Source organism: Aulonocara sp. 'chitande type north' Nkhata Bay, linkage group LG10 (genome assembly GCF_057382095.1).
Source record: "Aulonocara sp. 'chitande type north' Nkhata Bay isolate Kocher_YH1m ecotype deep benthic linkage group LG10, A_spYH_male_GT1.1, whole genome shotgun sequence".
Taxonomy (NCBI): Eukaryota; Metazoa; Chordata; class Actinopteri; order Cichliformes; family Cichlidae; genus Aulonocara; species Aulonocara sp. 'chitande type north' Nkhata Bay.
Window position 1 is genome coordinate 26,650,909 of NC_141353.1, and position 14,941 is coordinate 26,665,849.

The window sequence follows — 14,941 nt, forward strand, 5'->3', positions numbered from 1 at the left end:
CCCACCTCCTTAGTTCTTTTGTTATATGACAGGAGACAGCGCAGGCCCAACAAACCTGTAAACATCCCTCAAATTTGAAGGTTTAACACTAAGGTGCTACTGCAGGATCAATGACTCATTTGGATGTTTTTTAAGGCACTTAAGTAACCAAATAGGCAGCTTGAAGACTCAGAACAGCTTACTCCTAGAAATAGCTAACATTTTAATCACAATAAAACATGCAAAGTCATTTTAAACTCACTGAGTTTATAATGACTCAGGCCTTAGATACCGTCACAATTTTCTCTTTTTGAAAGAAAAAAGAAACTAATCCTTAAGAGTAAAAAAAAAAAAAAAAAAAAAAAATTTGGCAGCTGCTCGTTTTGTGGTCAGCCATCTTTGCTTTGTCTCCACAGATGGAGACATGGTGGCAAATCTTGGCTAACCCACACCTTAAAAGAAACAATCAATCCTGGGGACACAAAGTCAGGGCCAGCAGAAGCAGACTGCTCTGTCTGGATGTGCTGTTTAGCTGGCGTGTAATTACAGCCACTAAAATACCCATTGAAGAAAGCTGCAAACACCCACTACAGCAAAGTGTAGCAGGCTCGGCTCCTCATTTTGCTTGGTGAATATTTTTAACTTAAAAGTTACTGAAATCTGCTTCCAACTCTAAACTGTTGCAACGCTTGTGTTCCCTCAAGTCTTCACCTTCCTCCCATTACTATAAAAGGATTTCCTCCAGACCCCGTAACACCACAGCTCGCTTATAAAGGCTCCAGTTCGTACATTCGTCCCAGAGCAGTCTCTACATGCTCTACCTCAGATTTTGTGACCCTTTACCCTGCAGAAATTTTCTGCAATTTTGGTCCATATTTTTCAAAGACACAACTCCTGAACACAAATTTTCAAAAACCTTTCTGCTAATGCTTTTCTCTACAAGACAGATGTGCTCTGTAGCAATGGGTTGAAAGAACCAATTCTAAAAAGAAAAAGTTCTGTAACCAGAATGAAATGACATATCATATCCGTCTGCAGCTGAAACCTAATGCACCAGCTGAGAGCAAAAGAATAAAAAATTATGCAAATCAGATACGTCTCATAGCAGACAAAACCTGTTGCGCACGTATGGATGTCGCTGCTTCTACTCAAACATCAAACAATGTAGTCAGCTGAAACAGAGCTTAATCTCTCCAGTGTATCTTCTACATATACCAGGCTACAAAAATACAACACGCAGTAATAACAATAACAACAACAACCACCTACCTGCATGTCTTTAGTTGCAATCTCCCCTGGAGTTGGCCAGCTGTTCGTATCTCCGAAGTCTCCAACCTGAGGACAAAAAACAAAGAAATTACGAAGAAATTCAAGAGGGGGGAAAAAAACAAAAACCATCCGATTGCTGCTTTTCTGTTTAAAAATGTCAATTTCTTCAAGAAATAGAGAAAAAGGAAAAAAGATAAACACCTCTCAGGTTAAAATGCAGTCTAAAAGCTGATCATGTCTGAACAGGCAGTACCGCTGTAGTCCTTACACCTTAAGCTCAAGTATAATCTGGTTAAAAACACTTTACATGAGTGTTTTTACAGCTTTTTACTGTTTATCTTCAGCAATGTGCTGCCGGCTGATTGCCAGTTTCTGTCTTTTGTTCCTGGGACTGGGTAGTTAACTCCAAACCAGCCATAAAAAGTTTATGGCCAAGGTGTGGCTACAAACAACCAACTGTAGAGTACTACAGTGTCAGACAAAAGGGGTGGGAAATTCTGAATGAAAGGCTTCATCTCGCATGCAATTGGTTCACTGCGAGCACATCTGCATTCCAGCATGTGAGAGGAGGTGACTGCACATTTCTCGAGGCATTAAAGAAATACCTGCGCTTGAGCTGTCACATGGGGGGGGGGGGGACAACAACTTTCCTTCAGCTCATGTCATAAAATAAAGGTTGTCATTTCACTTTACATTCAGCAAATATTTCATTAGATACATTTTTCTAATACCAGGTAGGACCGCCCCTTTTCCCATCAGAACTGTGAAATCCTTCACAGCATAGATTTATTAAGTTTATGGAAACATTTCTTGGGTGATTATAGTGCATATTGACAAAATATCATCATAAGGTTGCTGCAGATTTGTCAGCTGCACATCAAATTTGCACTATTGGGTTGAGATCTGGGCACTGTGGAGGCTGTGAGCTCATAATCATGTTCAAGAAACCAGTTTAGAGAAGACTTGAGCTTTGTGGCATGAAGACTGATCGTGATGGAATAGCTTTACTCGAGCAGGCTGCAGTGTTTAGTTTCAACTAGGCATCATTTTAAAGGGGACCGAAGTGTGCCAAGAAATTACTCCACACACTTTACACCAGCAGCAGCACCTGAGACAATTGGATCCACACTTTAATGCCATGAATGCCAGTTTCTGATCCTACCATCCAAATGTCACAGCAGAAACGGACTCAGAACACAGATTTTGTTGATTCAATCTTCTAATTTCCAGTTTTGCTGAGCCTGTGTGAACTCTAGCCTCGTTTTGGTCTTCTTGCCAGGCAGGAGTGGCACCCAGTCTAGTCCCCTGCTACTGTTGACATTTTGACACCAAAGCAGAAAGCCTGATACTACAACAGAAATAAAAAGCCACTTCACCTACATTTTAATAAATCACTTTTGTTTTTAAATGCAGCACAACAAAAATCTGTTATCTGGTGAAAGTTATATAAAATATTGATTTCTTGGCTGGGAATTATTAAACAATGACAGACAAAAATAAATCTTATAAGCTTACTCGATGGGGGGAAAGTGTCTAATTTTTCCCATCAAGTAAGCTAATTTCCCTTTGGACAAATTCCCGTCAACACAATCTGGATTTTAAAAGCACTGAATTTTCCTTCGAGATTTTTAAAAACAAATTGAGCCATATTAATACGTTTAGAGCTTGTAATTATTATAAACCCTTTAACTGTCCACTGCTTAACATTCAACACAGACAAACGCATGAAAAGTATTACCTTGCCGCCACGCCTGGCTTTAGGTGGGTTGCCTGCTCTCACTACCTTGGCAGGGCCGGTGGACTCTGTGGGGACACAAAGATGACTGACATTACAACTTGGTCTGCATACATGAACAGAGTAAGATAGAAGCACAATCATTTATATGCATTTGATTAAAAATGTAGAGTCTTCTAGGAAGAAGAAAAAAACCCCGCATAAGACAAACTTGCTTCTTTCTCCCACAGGTACTCGCTTGTCTTTCAAACAGTTCGATTTACATTCTCATTACTTGTCTTATCTACCAGCAGCAGGCAGGCTCTCGGTGAATAATCTGGCTTTATGCGTCTTATTTCCCCTTTAATAAACTGCTGTGGTGTCTGTTTTCACATAAACTAAACTACAAGCCGACACCATCATTCTTCTTTTCTGACTCTGTTGCATCCAGCGACAATCACTGCAACAAACCCACACAACACAATCACTCGAATAAGCAGCCACAACAGGAGAATACAAATTCAAAAAGTGTGTTGAACAACATGTCAAGGCATGTCAGAAACTCTTCCTCTTATATTTAATATAATCACACTATGGTGATTATATTATGGTATGGTTACTATGATGGTAAAACCATCGCGTGGCTCTGCTGTCCGCTTGTTGGTTTTCCACGTAAACCTTTCACAATAAAGCTCAAGATCCTGTTGAGACCTTTAAAAATAAACTGAATCACATGAAAGAGTATGCAGAGAGTTTACGGATGAGAAGCAAAAAAGAGCCGCCAGGTGCTAAAAAAAAAAAAACAAAACCTTAGACTCAAATGTTGGAGGAGGAAAAAAAAAAAAAAAAAAAAAAAAGGGGGGGGGTGGCCGTTACAACTTATGTCTAGAAATGTATAGTTTCATGCATCGGTTGAAACACTCTACTCCAGGTACACGACGCCCAGCTGAAAACACTTCACACAAGTCGAGCTGCCCGAGATTCACAGAATATGTTACATTTTTGTGATTTATATCGTTGTCAGGACAATAAATGTCTCATATCGGAATATGAGATTTTCGTCATATCGCACAGCCCTAGTGATGGTGATAAAATTCTTGGCAATAAAAGCGAAAGATTTTCAAGAGCTTGAGGCTATGTTAAGTTAAAGTATAAAAAACAACAAATGTTTTATATTTTTCCTTTAAAAAATGGAGCACTTAGCATACCGAACACACAAACCAACCAATAAAAGGATTAAAATATACATATTACTCAACTGAGGCCTGACAGCTAATGTGTTGTGTATTTTGTTGGCTCTTCCTCAGAACAATAAAATAAAACATATCATAGCAGGATCTGAGTTATTCCTTAAAATAAATACATAAAACAGCAGGTGATGTCCATACAACATGACCAGCTCAACAGCAGCACACACCACCATCTCTTACGTGAATGTAAATTAGTAGATATAGAATTTAAACAAAGGGTTAAACACGTCAGTAACAAATTATTGCTACAATCCAGCTACAATTACAACAATTATCCATAAAATAAAAAAAGATCAAAGAGAACCTCGGAAAGATAGACAAACTTGTTACCTTTAACCAGTTCTGAAGAAAACGTGCACGTTATTATCAGCCTTTAAAGACGTGAGTCTGGTATTGCTGTAGTTTCCCCCCCAATGAAAATGATAGTCACGCTCGCCACCTCATTGTCTGGCTCATGCCCTGAAATCAGAGATGTTTCCTCCTTTCTATCTCCTCCTGCACTGTCACCAGCCACAGTGACACGAGCGAGGCAACCAGCTCCCAGGCAGCAGTTCACACCAAAGAGTAAATCTTACTAAGCGCCTTGAGGACAATCACCAGGAAGAAAGAGAGCGGGGGGGGGAATAAAAATCCTCTGACGGATACATCGCCAAAAGCACAAAGAGAAGCAGCATGCCAGAGTTTCAGTAGAGGCATCTATGCTCTACATGTTAATGACAGCAAGATATTTCAGGTTTGGAGGACAGTACAGTCAAACAGGAATTTCTGGGCCCAGAAAACCTACTTATATTTCACTTTTCAATGCATATACCTTCTGAATCGCACGTCCACATAACACCCATCGCTCAAATCTTGTCTTTTCACCATTCAGGTAACCGTAAACAAAAGAAACTGTTTCCAACAAAACAAAAAGCATCTAACCTCCCATTTAGGAAGGGGAAAAAACAAACAAACAATACTTGGGAATCTGTATTAAAATGGCACAAACTTAAAGACCCAGGCAAACAATATTGCTGATTTCATCGCTATTTTTCAAATTCCCAACAACCTCCAGTAATGACAAAGCTTCTGGTGTCTAAAAAGTTTGCAGTCACAGTGCATGAATGAACGTTTAAAAGTAGAAACAACAGGAAACATGAGATTAAAACCTTAACCAGTGCAACATGTTTAGCTGCTGTAAAGCAGCTGTGTACAGGCGCCTTCAGTGGCGTCTCCTGACTCCAACTCCAAAGGGACTTACCATACTCCTCGTCTCCAACTACCTCTCAATGATCTAATAATCTCTCAAGGTTAAACACCATAGTGTTTTAAAATAAAATGAATAGTTAGCTTAGGACATGGTCAAAGTTAGCATCGGTTTTCAATACTGATGTTTGCAATTAACCAACATCCAATATCAACCACCGATTTTCTACTTTGTTTTAGCTTTGTTCATTTAGCACCGGAGAAACTGATAAGAAAATATAAAGAACAAACCTTTAAGTACAAGTGAGGATGAGGAAAACACTGAAAGCCACAGCAAATGCTTCGCCAGCTAATCGCATGGAATTATATTAAATTAGCCACTGAATTTAAAATTTCTATACAGAAATATGTGTACATTACCCATGATGCAAGTTGACCAGTTTGGTTAGCAATTCAATGCTAAAGACCTCAAGATGGTCACATTAAGCAGATGAAGAGGAGGCGGCGGCAGAGGTTTTCTTTTTCAACATCACTCTTCAGCCCATGTGGAGCCACAAATATCCTTACACACAGGCTTAATAATCAGAGTCAACCTTCAAATCAGTTGTTTTTAATCAAATAGAGGACTGCGAGCTGAACCTCATGTCTCTTTACTGTTCCGTAGTATCCCTGGACTTCATTTACATGATTCCTGGACTTCAAACTTAGACTGTTTGTTTAACTTTGAGCCATGAATTTAGGAGATTGTGCAACAGTGGTTTAATTTGAGCTTCCTGACACTACACAGTCTTTAACTTTTGCTTCATGCTAGGCCGTTTAGGAGCCTTGTATCCCCCAAGGATTACTCAACAGAAGTTGCGTAGTAAATAAAAAATGATTTCTTGGAGAGATCAAAGATGGGACGCAACATACGACAGCAATCACGCAACATGAGCTAACAAACAGGGTGAGGGCGTGGTGTCTTTCTGATCGCTAATACATTTGTGCAATGCCTATTTAGATAAAACGGTATGAAGAACATTCAAAAACCACATTTTCTTTCAACATCAACCAGCCAGGAGAATCACAGTGTAACTGAATAACCCATTTAGAAACTAAGGCGGAAAGTGTGTATATTTTTTTTTATTTATCTTTTAAACATCCTTCCTTTAAAAGAACAATTTTATGAGCAACAAATTTGCAGATCTTCTCTAATAACAAAGGATTTGTTGCAGATACAGACAGCGCAATTTTTAGTCAGCCCCTCATTAGCTCCAATCAGAGGACTTCAGGTCCATCTCCCAGGCTACTACTTTGTTTTCATCAATGCAGTAGGGCTGCCACAAACGATTATTTTGATAGTCGACTAGTCACCGATTATTTATGCGATTAGTCGACTAATCAGATCATCATCCACTGGACGTAAAACTACAGCTTATTGCACCAGCAGCATCTGCTCTTATATAACTATCATTAGCTTACAGCTTTAAGCTTTTAAGGTGCTAACTAAAAATAAAGACAAGATGATAGTTTATTCAATTTTAATGAAATTTGCAGATTGTTTCGGTAAAGTTTAATAAACTCCTTGCTATCTAAAATATAACAGGACACCGGAGTATATTCTCCAGCATCTCACACTTCTGATAATCAGCTGTCTGCTTGACGTTTATTCAGCTGTGTAAAAACTATAACTTTAATCTCAGCCAAACCGATTTACTCAGGAACAAATAAAATACTAAAAAAAAGCCAAACAATAACATTTTTAATTTATCTAAGTGACTCATATATATTTAACCTGAGTCGCGAAAGACGGCGGTGGGTTTGAAAACAATTTGCCGGGAGTCCGGTGTTCTCACGGCGCTAGTGACCTAGCCCCCGGCTAGCTATCGAGCTAGTGGGTAACAGACGTCTCCGAAAACGTCGGAGCGCTTTTGAAAATATGTGGTGTCTTGATAAACTGAGCAGATATTTGAGGTTTACACAGCTACATTCTCGCCTGAAAATATGTTAAACCTTTATTTTGTGACCCAGAAAGAATAATAAGAGTAATATTAAAACTAACTAGCTACCGCCATTGTTGGAAACTAAGCTGGGCCGCGCTATGAATTCTGGGACACAGCTGCTTCTTCTTCTTCGGGGTTTAACGGCAGCTGGCATCCTTGTACATGCTGTGCTGCCATATTCTGTTTCAGTCCGTTATTACACTCTTAAATCCTGCTATTATTCCTGCGTCTTTTGCGATCTTACAAAGCTTCAAACGACACGTCGACTATTAAATCAGTCATCGACGATTTTGATAGTCGACGTAATCGTGACTAGTCGACAAATCGTGGCAGCCCTACAATGCAGTCTTTCATAAAGAAGCTGTGTGAAATAATTAAACAGCTAAATGTTTGCTTTGTGAAACTGGCAGCTTTTTACCCTTAAACAAAAGCTTCTTATAACCTGGTGACGTTTCAGGTGGCGAACGCAACATCCCACACTTAGCAGGCATAAAGTTGCGTCAGCAGCTGGCCGCTTACACTAATCGCGGCTGACAATGTCACATGAATGTGCCAGTCTGATAAAACTCACTAATGGCAGGTGGAAACCGAAGGATTTCTCCAAATAGGAACCGGATTCTGCGCTAACCTGGTTTGCTATTTTAAGCTGGAACCCCCCAGTGTTAGGCGGCCTCATGACCGGACTTTTCAATCATCCTGGCCTGTAGTCATTTTACCACCAAAGTTAGGAAAATTCCAACAGATACAATTTGAGACACAAGTGAAATCAAGTAAACAAAAATCCCTGAAATCTGTTTTGTTATAATAGAATTTAAACCTGCAAAATCACTAAAAGTAGAAGACTTTTACAATTAATGGAAGAAAACTTTGGTTTACTTTGACCTAGATTTGTACATCCTTGTTCCCGACCTTCATAGGAAAATAGAAATGTGCAGCCAAAAGTGGACAAAGTGTGAACTATTACCCCTGCCTCTTCAGTTAAAGAGATAAACGTCTCCACAGAAGATCCCGCACAAAGTTATGAGTCCAGCAACTGCGCAAAAAGCCTGACATCAAACTTATTTTCCTCCAAAAAAAATCCTGCAACTCTAAAATTAAAATTTGTACTCTCCTAATAGCTAGGAAGAGCAAATGGCACTCCTCAGCTGGATAGTTTGTTCATGGTATGCTCAGCACCAAAAATAGCTTTAACTGGCCTTATAAGTAAAGATCCAAAGACACATGGATCATTTGCCCGTGTCACATTGTTCTGTGACCAAGTCTCAACTACCAAACAGGACTGAACATATCCTCCTGAACACAGGTATGCATCTGCAAACACCTAAGATTTCCACCCACCCACCTACTTAAACTCCAGCCACATTTGGGTCAGGTTAATGCATAACTGAAACTCCTGCTCTCCTGTCAGCAGACCCATGTTGAAACACTGGCCAGCGTAACAACTTTGCACTTATTTAGTCAAGGAATCCGTGTTAATTCCTCAAGCATTTAGCCCTCTCTTATCTGCTTAGTGTATGAACAATAGTAGTTACAAAAATTTCTCACTGCTCCTTGTTGTGCATGATTGTTCATTTTGTGCCTAATCACAGGAAGTGGGACAACGGAGGAAACACTTTCCTCGAGTCTTTCTACCTCGTCACCATGACAGAGCACTCTGACGTGACCTCGTCACCATGACAGAGCACTCTGACGTGGCCTCCAACAATCAGAACTCTAGAGGAGCTGTTTTAGTTGGGCAAAACCACCAACTTTTAAAGTGCATTTAAAATCAAAAGTCAGAATACTTTATTAATCCCTAAGGAAATTATGTTCTCTGTAAAAAATTACAGTCCTCTGTGAAAGGGGTGATGCCTTGCCCATTTTTGCTATACTCTGTACTGCTTCTGTGATTCATCTGCTTTTCTCGGAAATCAGCTGTTCGGTGGTATTAGGATTATTAAAGATAGATTTGCATGACCATTACATCAGTGAGCGAGTAAATGCAGAACAGAAGCAAAAAGTGAGATTTTCTTTGACTGTATGGACACAGTATCTATTATAGGTTCTAATCTTTAAAAAAATAAAAAATAAATTGACAAGTGACATCAGGAGCCAGGTTTACCATTAACAGCATCTATCAAGTTACTTATGTTTTGATTACCCCTCCCTTACCTGTGTAAGTGGTAGTGCCCAGGTAAATGAGGCTGGTAATGCAAAAGCAATGGGATTAGAGAGAAAACGTGGCATCTTCCTGTAAGTGTGCATTGTGTTTAGTTTTATTTTAGAGTCACATGGTTTAGTTGATGTTTCCAATTTTCTCCCCCTTTTGTTAATAACTACCAGATACAACTGTTTGTGCACGTGCTCCTGCACAGTTGATCTGATATCCTTGTGTTGCTGTTGTTCCCAGATCATCATACTAAATGTTGTTCCAGGATCAACATTGCAAGTGACCAATCAGAATGTTGTGACGTCATACTTTTGCGACTTCGGGAAAAACCGGCGTAAAACAAAAAACTGTACTTAAGCTGCGTGAAACCGCCTCTGTCCGCCGATCAATGGACCCTGACCCTAACCCTTTAATAAACAGTAAGCAGAATTTATATTGTCCTTGCAACATTGGAATTTCATAAATGCACGAATGGCTTAGCGCGCAAAGGAATAACGTCACAACAATGTGATTGGTCACTTGCAATGTTGAACCTGGAACAACGTTTTCATGATGGTCTGGGAACTAGGGCTGGGCCATATTATACCGTTCACGGTAATACCGGTATAATGTTAGGCAACGATAGGAAAATGAAATATGGCGATAGAATGGGAGTAAAACGCGCATGCGCAGTGCCTTTGTTTTCATACGCACATGGCCGATTGTTGAGTGAAACAGATGAACCAGAATTGGTTTGTAAAAATGGTGCAACTTCAGTGATGTGGAACTGGTTTGGTGTTTGTCCGTCAGATACACGACAAAGCACATTTTTTTGCAGAACATGCAAGCGGCCGTTGTTATTGTCATATTTGTCGGACTAAGATGCTCTTAAATCTGGGAGTAATCTGGGTCCTAAACTCCGTATACTTCAGGTCAAACGAACACTGCAGCATCACTGAGCGTTAAAAACTGTCTAAATTCTTTCATCTTTAATAAAACGATCAGCATTACTGCCTTACCAGGGGTAACTATGAAGTTTAACTTCCAGGCATCCATGAAAACAAAATGTATTACATTTAACGGAGTTAGAAGTTAGCAGGAAGCTAGCGGAAGTTAGCTCGCTAGTTTCGCTAGTTACCTAAGCATGATATTGCATGTTCTGACTGAGAGATTTCTGAAAAAAATTCAAACGTACAGCTCTGCTATCACTTCCAACATAAATGAAGACAGGAAACTAAACAGCAGTGACGTTTGTAGGGTTACTGAAGTTGGGCTAGCTGGTATATAATGATGTGCTACGTAATCGCTAGCGACACAGCTATGTTAGCATAACATAAACAGTGAAGCTGGAGGACCAACACTAACACTTTTCCACTTATAAAAGTTAACGTGAAGGTTCCTCATGGTTAGAGACAAATGCAATCGCATGGCAGGATGCTGTAAACGGACCAAACTTCAGTCAGGAGAACAACTGAGATAATCCATCCACAATACGAGGTTAGTCATTAATATACTGCAAAAACATTGGAATAGAGCAGCTGCCAGAGAATTCAACATTAAGGAATCAATGGTACAGAAGTGGAGGAAGCAAGAAGAATGAGTTTAATAAAGTTTGATTTATCTGACTGCCTTGTTTCGCTTAATGTGCCTTATAATCCCGTGCACCTTATGGTCCAAAAAATACGTACTGCACACTGCAGTTTAATGTTGCAAAGCACCTCTTTTTAACTTCAGTGGATATTATATATGGTTATGCTCAGGATATGTCAGCCCATTTCTACTGGAAATGCCTTTTGGTTAAACTTTCAGCAAGGAATTAGCATTTGCACTGTTACATTTTTATAAAGCTTTAATGTACATAAAAACCAGCTTCTTGTTTGAGTGAAAATAAATGGAAGGTTGTCTTTTTGCACTAGTAATGTTGTGGAGTTGTATTTTGTCTCGCATCAATTATATCGTCAGTTATATCGTTATCGCAAATTTTCAAATATATATCGTGATAAATATTTTTGGCCATATCGCCCTGCTCTACTGGGAACAACACCAACACGAGGATATCAGATCATCCCTCCTGCACATCGTCTCCCTCTTAAAATATGGACTGCACAACTAACATCCCGGAGACGTCACCAGGTGGAAAGATTTGCCACTAGAAGGACTTGCTGATGTTTTCTCACAAACTGATCTCTTTTACTTCTGTAACTAATTGTTCATACACTTACAGCAATTTATTTAGTTTTATTTTTTTTAAATATCACTTCGACCACTTCTGGGAACCCATCAGCAGCAATGAACCAGACTAGTTCCTGAAACTGTAATTACATTTCATAGTCCACCAAACTCTGCAAAAAGTGGACAATCAAGTGTTGTTCAGTACTAAAAAGCAAGCTGTTGAACTAAACTGCCACCTCATGATCATCTGAGCCGCATGCTAGGAATCCTCCTCGACAGACATGTAGGCATTACTTACAGGGCTGCTCAGTGTTCAGTGCACGTCACATGATGATTGCAGATGATCGTTTAAGGTCAGAGGAGAGCCTCCCTGGGCCAAGATGTTAGGCAAACTATAAGCTGATGCTCCTCAGGCAGTCACATCGTCAGTGGGTTCACATAAGATGCTCTTTGTGCATCTAACTACCTTCCAGGGCATTTAAGTAATGCAAGCAGTGACTGATTATTGCAGCAAGACTCCGTGGTATAGCCATTAACTTAACCTCTCTACTAATTTAATGCTTCAGCCCAAGAGTACAAACAAATGCAACATTTCCCTCATTAACAATTATTTCATGATACCTTTATAGTTGTAATGTCACTTGAGAAGCTAAAATTGTATTGTTAACTGTATTAAGGGGACTCAATTTAAACCACAGAAATCCATCACAAATTTCATTGCTTCTGCCCAAAAGCAGAAAAAAAATAAATGTGATATGTGGCCTTGTGTTCAGGTCTTTGAAATATTAAGGACGCAACTGTAAAAATATTTTACCACAGGAATTATTGTTGATGTTGGACAGTGTTTGTGGTTTTGTTGACTATTGTTCTGACACAATAGCAGCTGGACAGCGTCTTATCGCACAAAAGTCACCTTGAAGACGGCACCTGAACGGGCGTGGCTGCACAGCTGGTCACTTCTAATTTCACTAGTGTGACTCTAGCATCAGTTTGAGCATTTGGCTGAAACTGATGACAACCCTTCAGTTGTCTCCGTCCTGTTTGCGTCATAATGCTTCAGAATTATTACACAACTACTGTAACACCTATTTAAAATGCTCTCATAAGCCAAATTGTAGATTTTAATCTCTTTAATGTGGCCCATTTCACAATACTTTACTACACCACATCAAAAAGTTTCCATCTGTGATCCCAAACCTTCACTCCTGAGCTTTGCTTCATGACTTTTAAGTGTTTTTGACTTTTGGCACCTTAAAAACCCTCTCTGCAGGTATGAGTACAGGCTGGTTGTATTTTAAGTTTTATGGGGGCAACTGTAATAAAGCTCTGACAACTGTGCTACTGAATACTCTCAAACTGAAAGATGGGTGTAGGTATGACTATGTGTTACAAAGAGAAATGGCTAAATAACAGAAACACTACAGAGAAAAAAAAATGAGTGAAGATGTAAATGGGGGAGGAGGAGAGGGAAGTGTACGACAATCACGTCATCAGACCACGTGGTGCCAACCTGAAAAAAAGCTCAGAATTAAAAAGAAAATAATTTATTTTTCCTGCGCATAAAGAAGAAACAAGTACAAAACGCTGGCCGACTAAAACACCCAGTGAGAAGAATTAATCAGCGAGCTCATTTTTCATTAAAAGTAAATCAAAATGATACAAACAACTTCACCATTTGCTGTTTGCCGATCCTCAACAGCAGCTGTATATGAACTGAGGCAAAGCCACTTAAATACAATCTAAATGCACAACAATTAAACAAACAATGCTGCACTCGCACACAAACAAGTGTTAAACTACTGAAAGCCAGTCATGAACTAAAACTAACTGAATATTACTATAAGAAGGAGTGTCCATATTTTGTTTACAGTGTACACAAGACTAAATTATATGTAGCTTAAGTTGCGCATCAGCTGATCAAAGAAAGCACAGCCTGTGGCACACCTTTATTCCCCTTTTAAGCTTCACAGTTTGAGTGTTAGACCCTGATGAAAACTCAAGTTTTTCTTTGCTGTACTTCTACTCATTTTATTAAATATTTTTAATTTATGTCCTAAAAGTTTCTGCTTTTAGGACATGTTTTTACCCCACTGAGGAGCACCTATCTGGGGTATATGTTTTAGAAACCGCACAGCACTTCCATTTACAAATAAAAACAAACAAACAAAAAGACTGCTCCATGCTGATGGCTACTTAAGTTAGCGAGACCTATTCTCATGCATGTTACAGATGAGTCACCGACTGTTACATTTTTAAATGCTTAAAAAATAAATAAAATAAGATAGACAATGAGTTGAAAGGTGAGTCTTCAGAGTCGGGTAACACCGGGGTACTTTCAGCCTCCGGGAACCTTTTTAAGACTTCTAGGAAGCGTTACAGATAAGTGTTCCTGTGTCTGCGTGCCAGATACTAGGAAATAGGGCTGTTCGATATAACAATATATATCGGATGACGATATAAAAACGTCTATCGTTTCATTTTACGCTATCGTTTGTTTCGTGGTGTCACAAAATAAACTGTTTACAGCAATATTTTTTCATCGTTTTGATGGTCACTGTATTAATTTCTTAAAGTTCTCTCTTTCTCTTATATTTTATATAACCACACTACGGACGGACAAGCGCCTGTTTTTAATGCGTTGTGGTTAGCTACAACAACGGTAACAGCATCGCGTGTCCGCTTGTTTATGTTCCACATAAACCTTTCACAATAAAGCTCAAGATCCTGTTGAGAGTTTTCAAAATAAACTGAATCACGTGAAAGCAGATTATTTACAGATGAGAAGTAAAAAAAGCGCCACCAGGGGCCTGTTCTTCGTACCTCGCTAAGTAAGTTAGCTGGATTAGATTGTTGACGATTTTGCGTGATCCTGGATCGTTCGGTTCCCCGAAGCTCATCCGGGACTTGCTGTCATAGCAACAGAGCCGTAAGCGTAAACCTGCTCGGGAGCAGGTTTACTTTATGTAAACAGGATTAGATCGCGGCCACGCAGGTATGTCCGCTTCATTTATACGAAAGCAACAGCGATATTCCACCACTGTTTCACCATAAATAAATAACATCAATGTAACTAAAGATAATGCAGCACTTGATCCTTTTATTGATGTCACACAGATACATACAGGTCATTTCCTAAAAAAGGGAAATGTACTATTAACATTCTATTACATGTATGTGATTATTACAGATGTAATTCATATTTCAGAGTAGTAATTGTAAATTACTTCGTGTAATCAAGATGAGAGACCACGGCTATAAAAGC

The 14,941-nt window shown here is 39.3% G+C and overlaps 1 protein-coding gene across 8 annotated transcripts in view; it reads right to left on the reverse strand.

Moving 5' to 3' along the window:
- The window catches only part of larp1 (La ribonucleoprotein 1, translational regulator), a 58,668-nt gene that overhangs the window by 26,753 nt on the left and 16,974 nt on the right, over positions 1-14,941 (reverse strand). For 7 of the 8 annotated variants that reach the window (XM_086309317.1, XM_086309316.1, XM_086309315.1 and 4 more), the window contains exons 2-3: positions 2,987-3,051; positions 1,249-1,314 (exon numbers count right to left, since the gene is read on the reverse strand). In XM_086309317.1, coding sequence (XP_086165443.1) covers positions 1,249-1,314; positions 2,987-3,051 — 131 coding nt within the window. Of the gene's footprint in view, positions 1-1,248; positions 1,315-2,986; positions 3,052-5,817; positions 6,057-14,941 lie in introns of those variants that run through there. The other variant, XM_086309318.1, reaches the window with a different exon arrangement.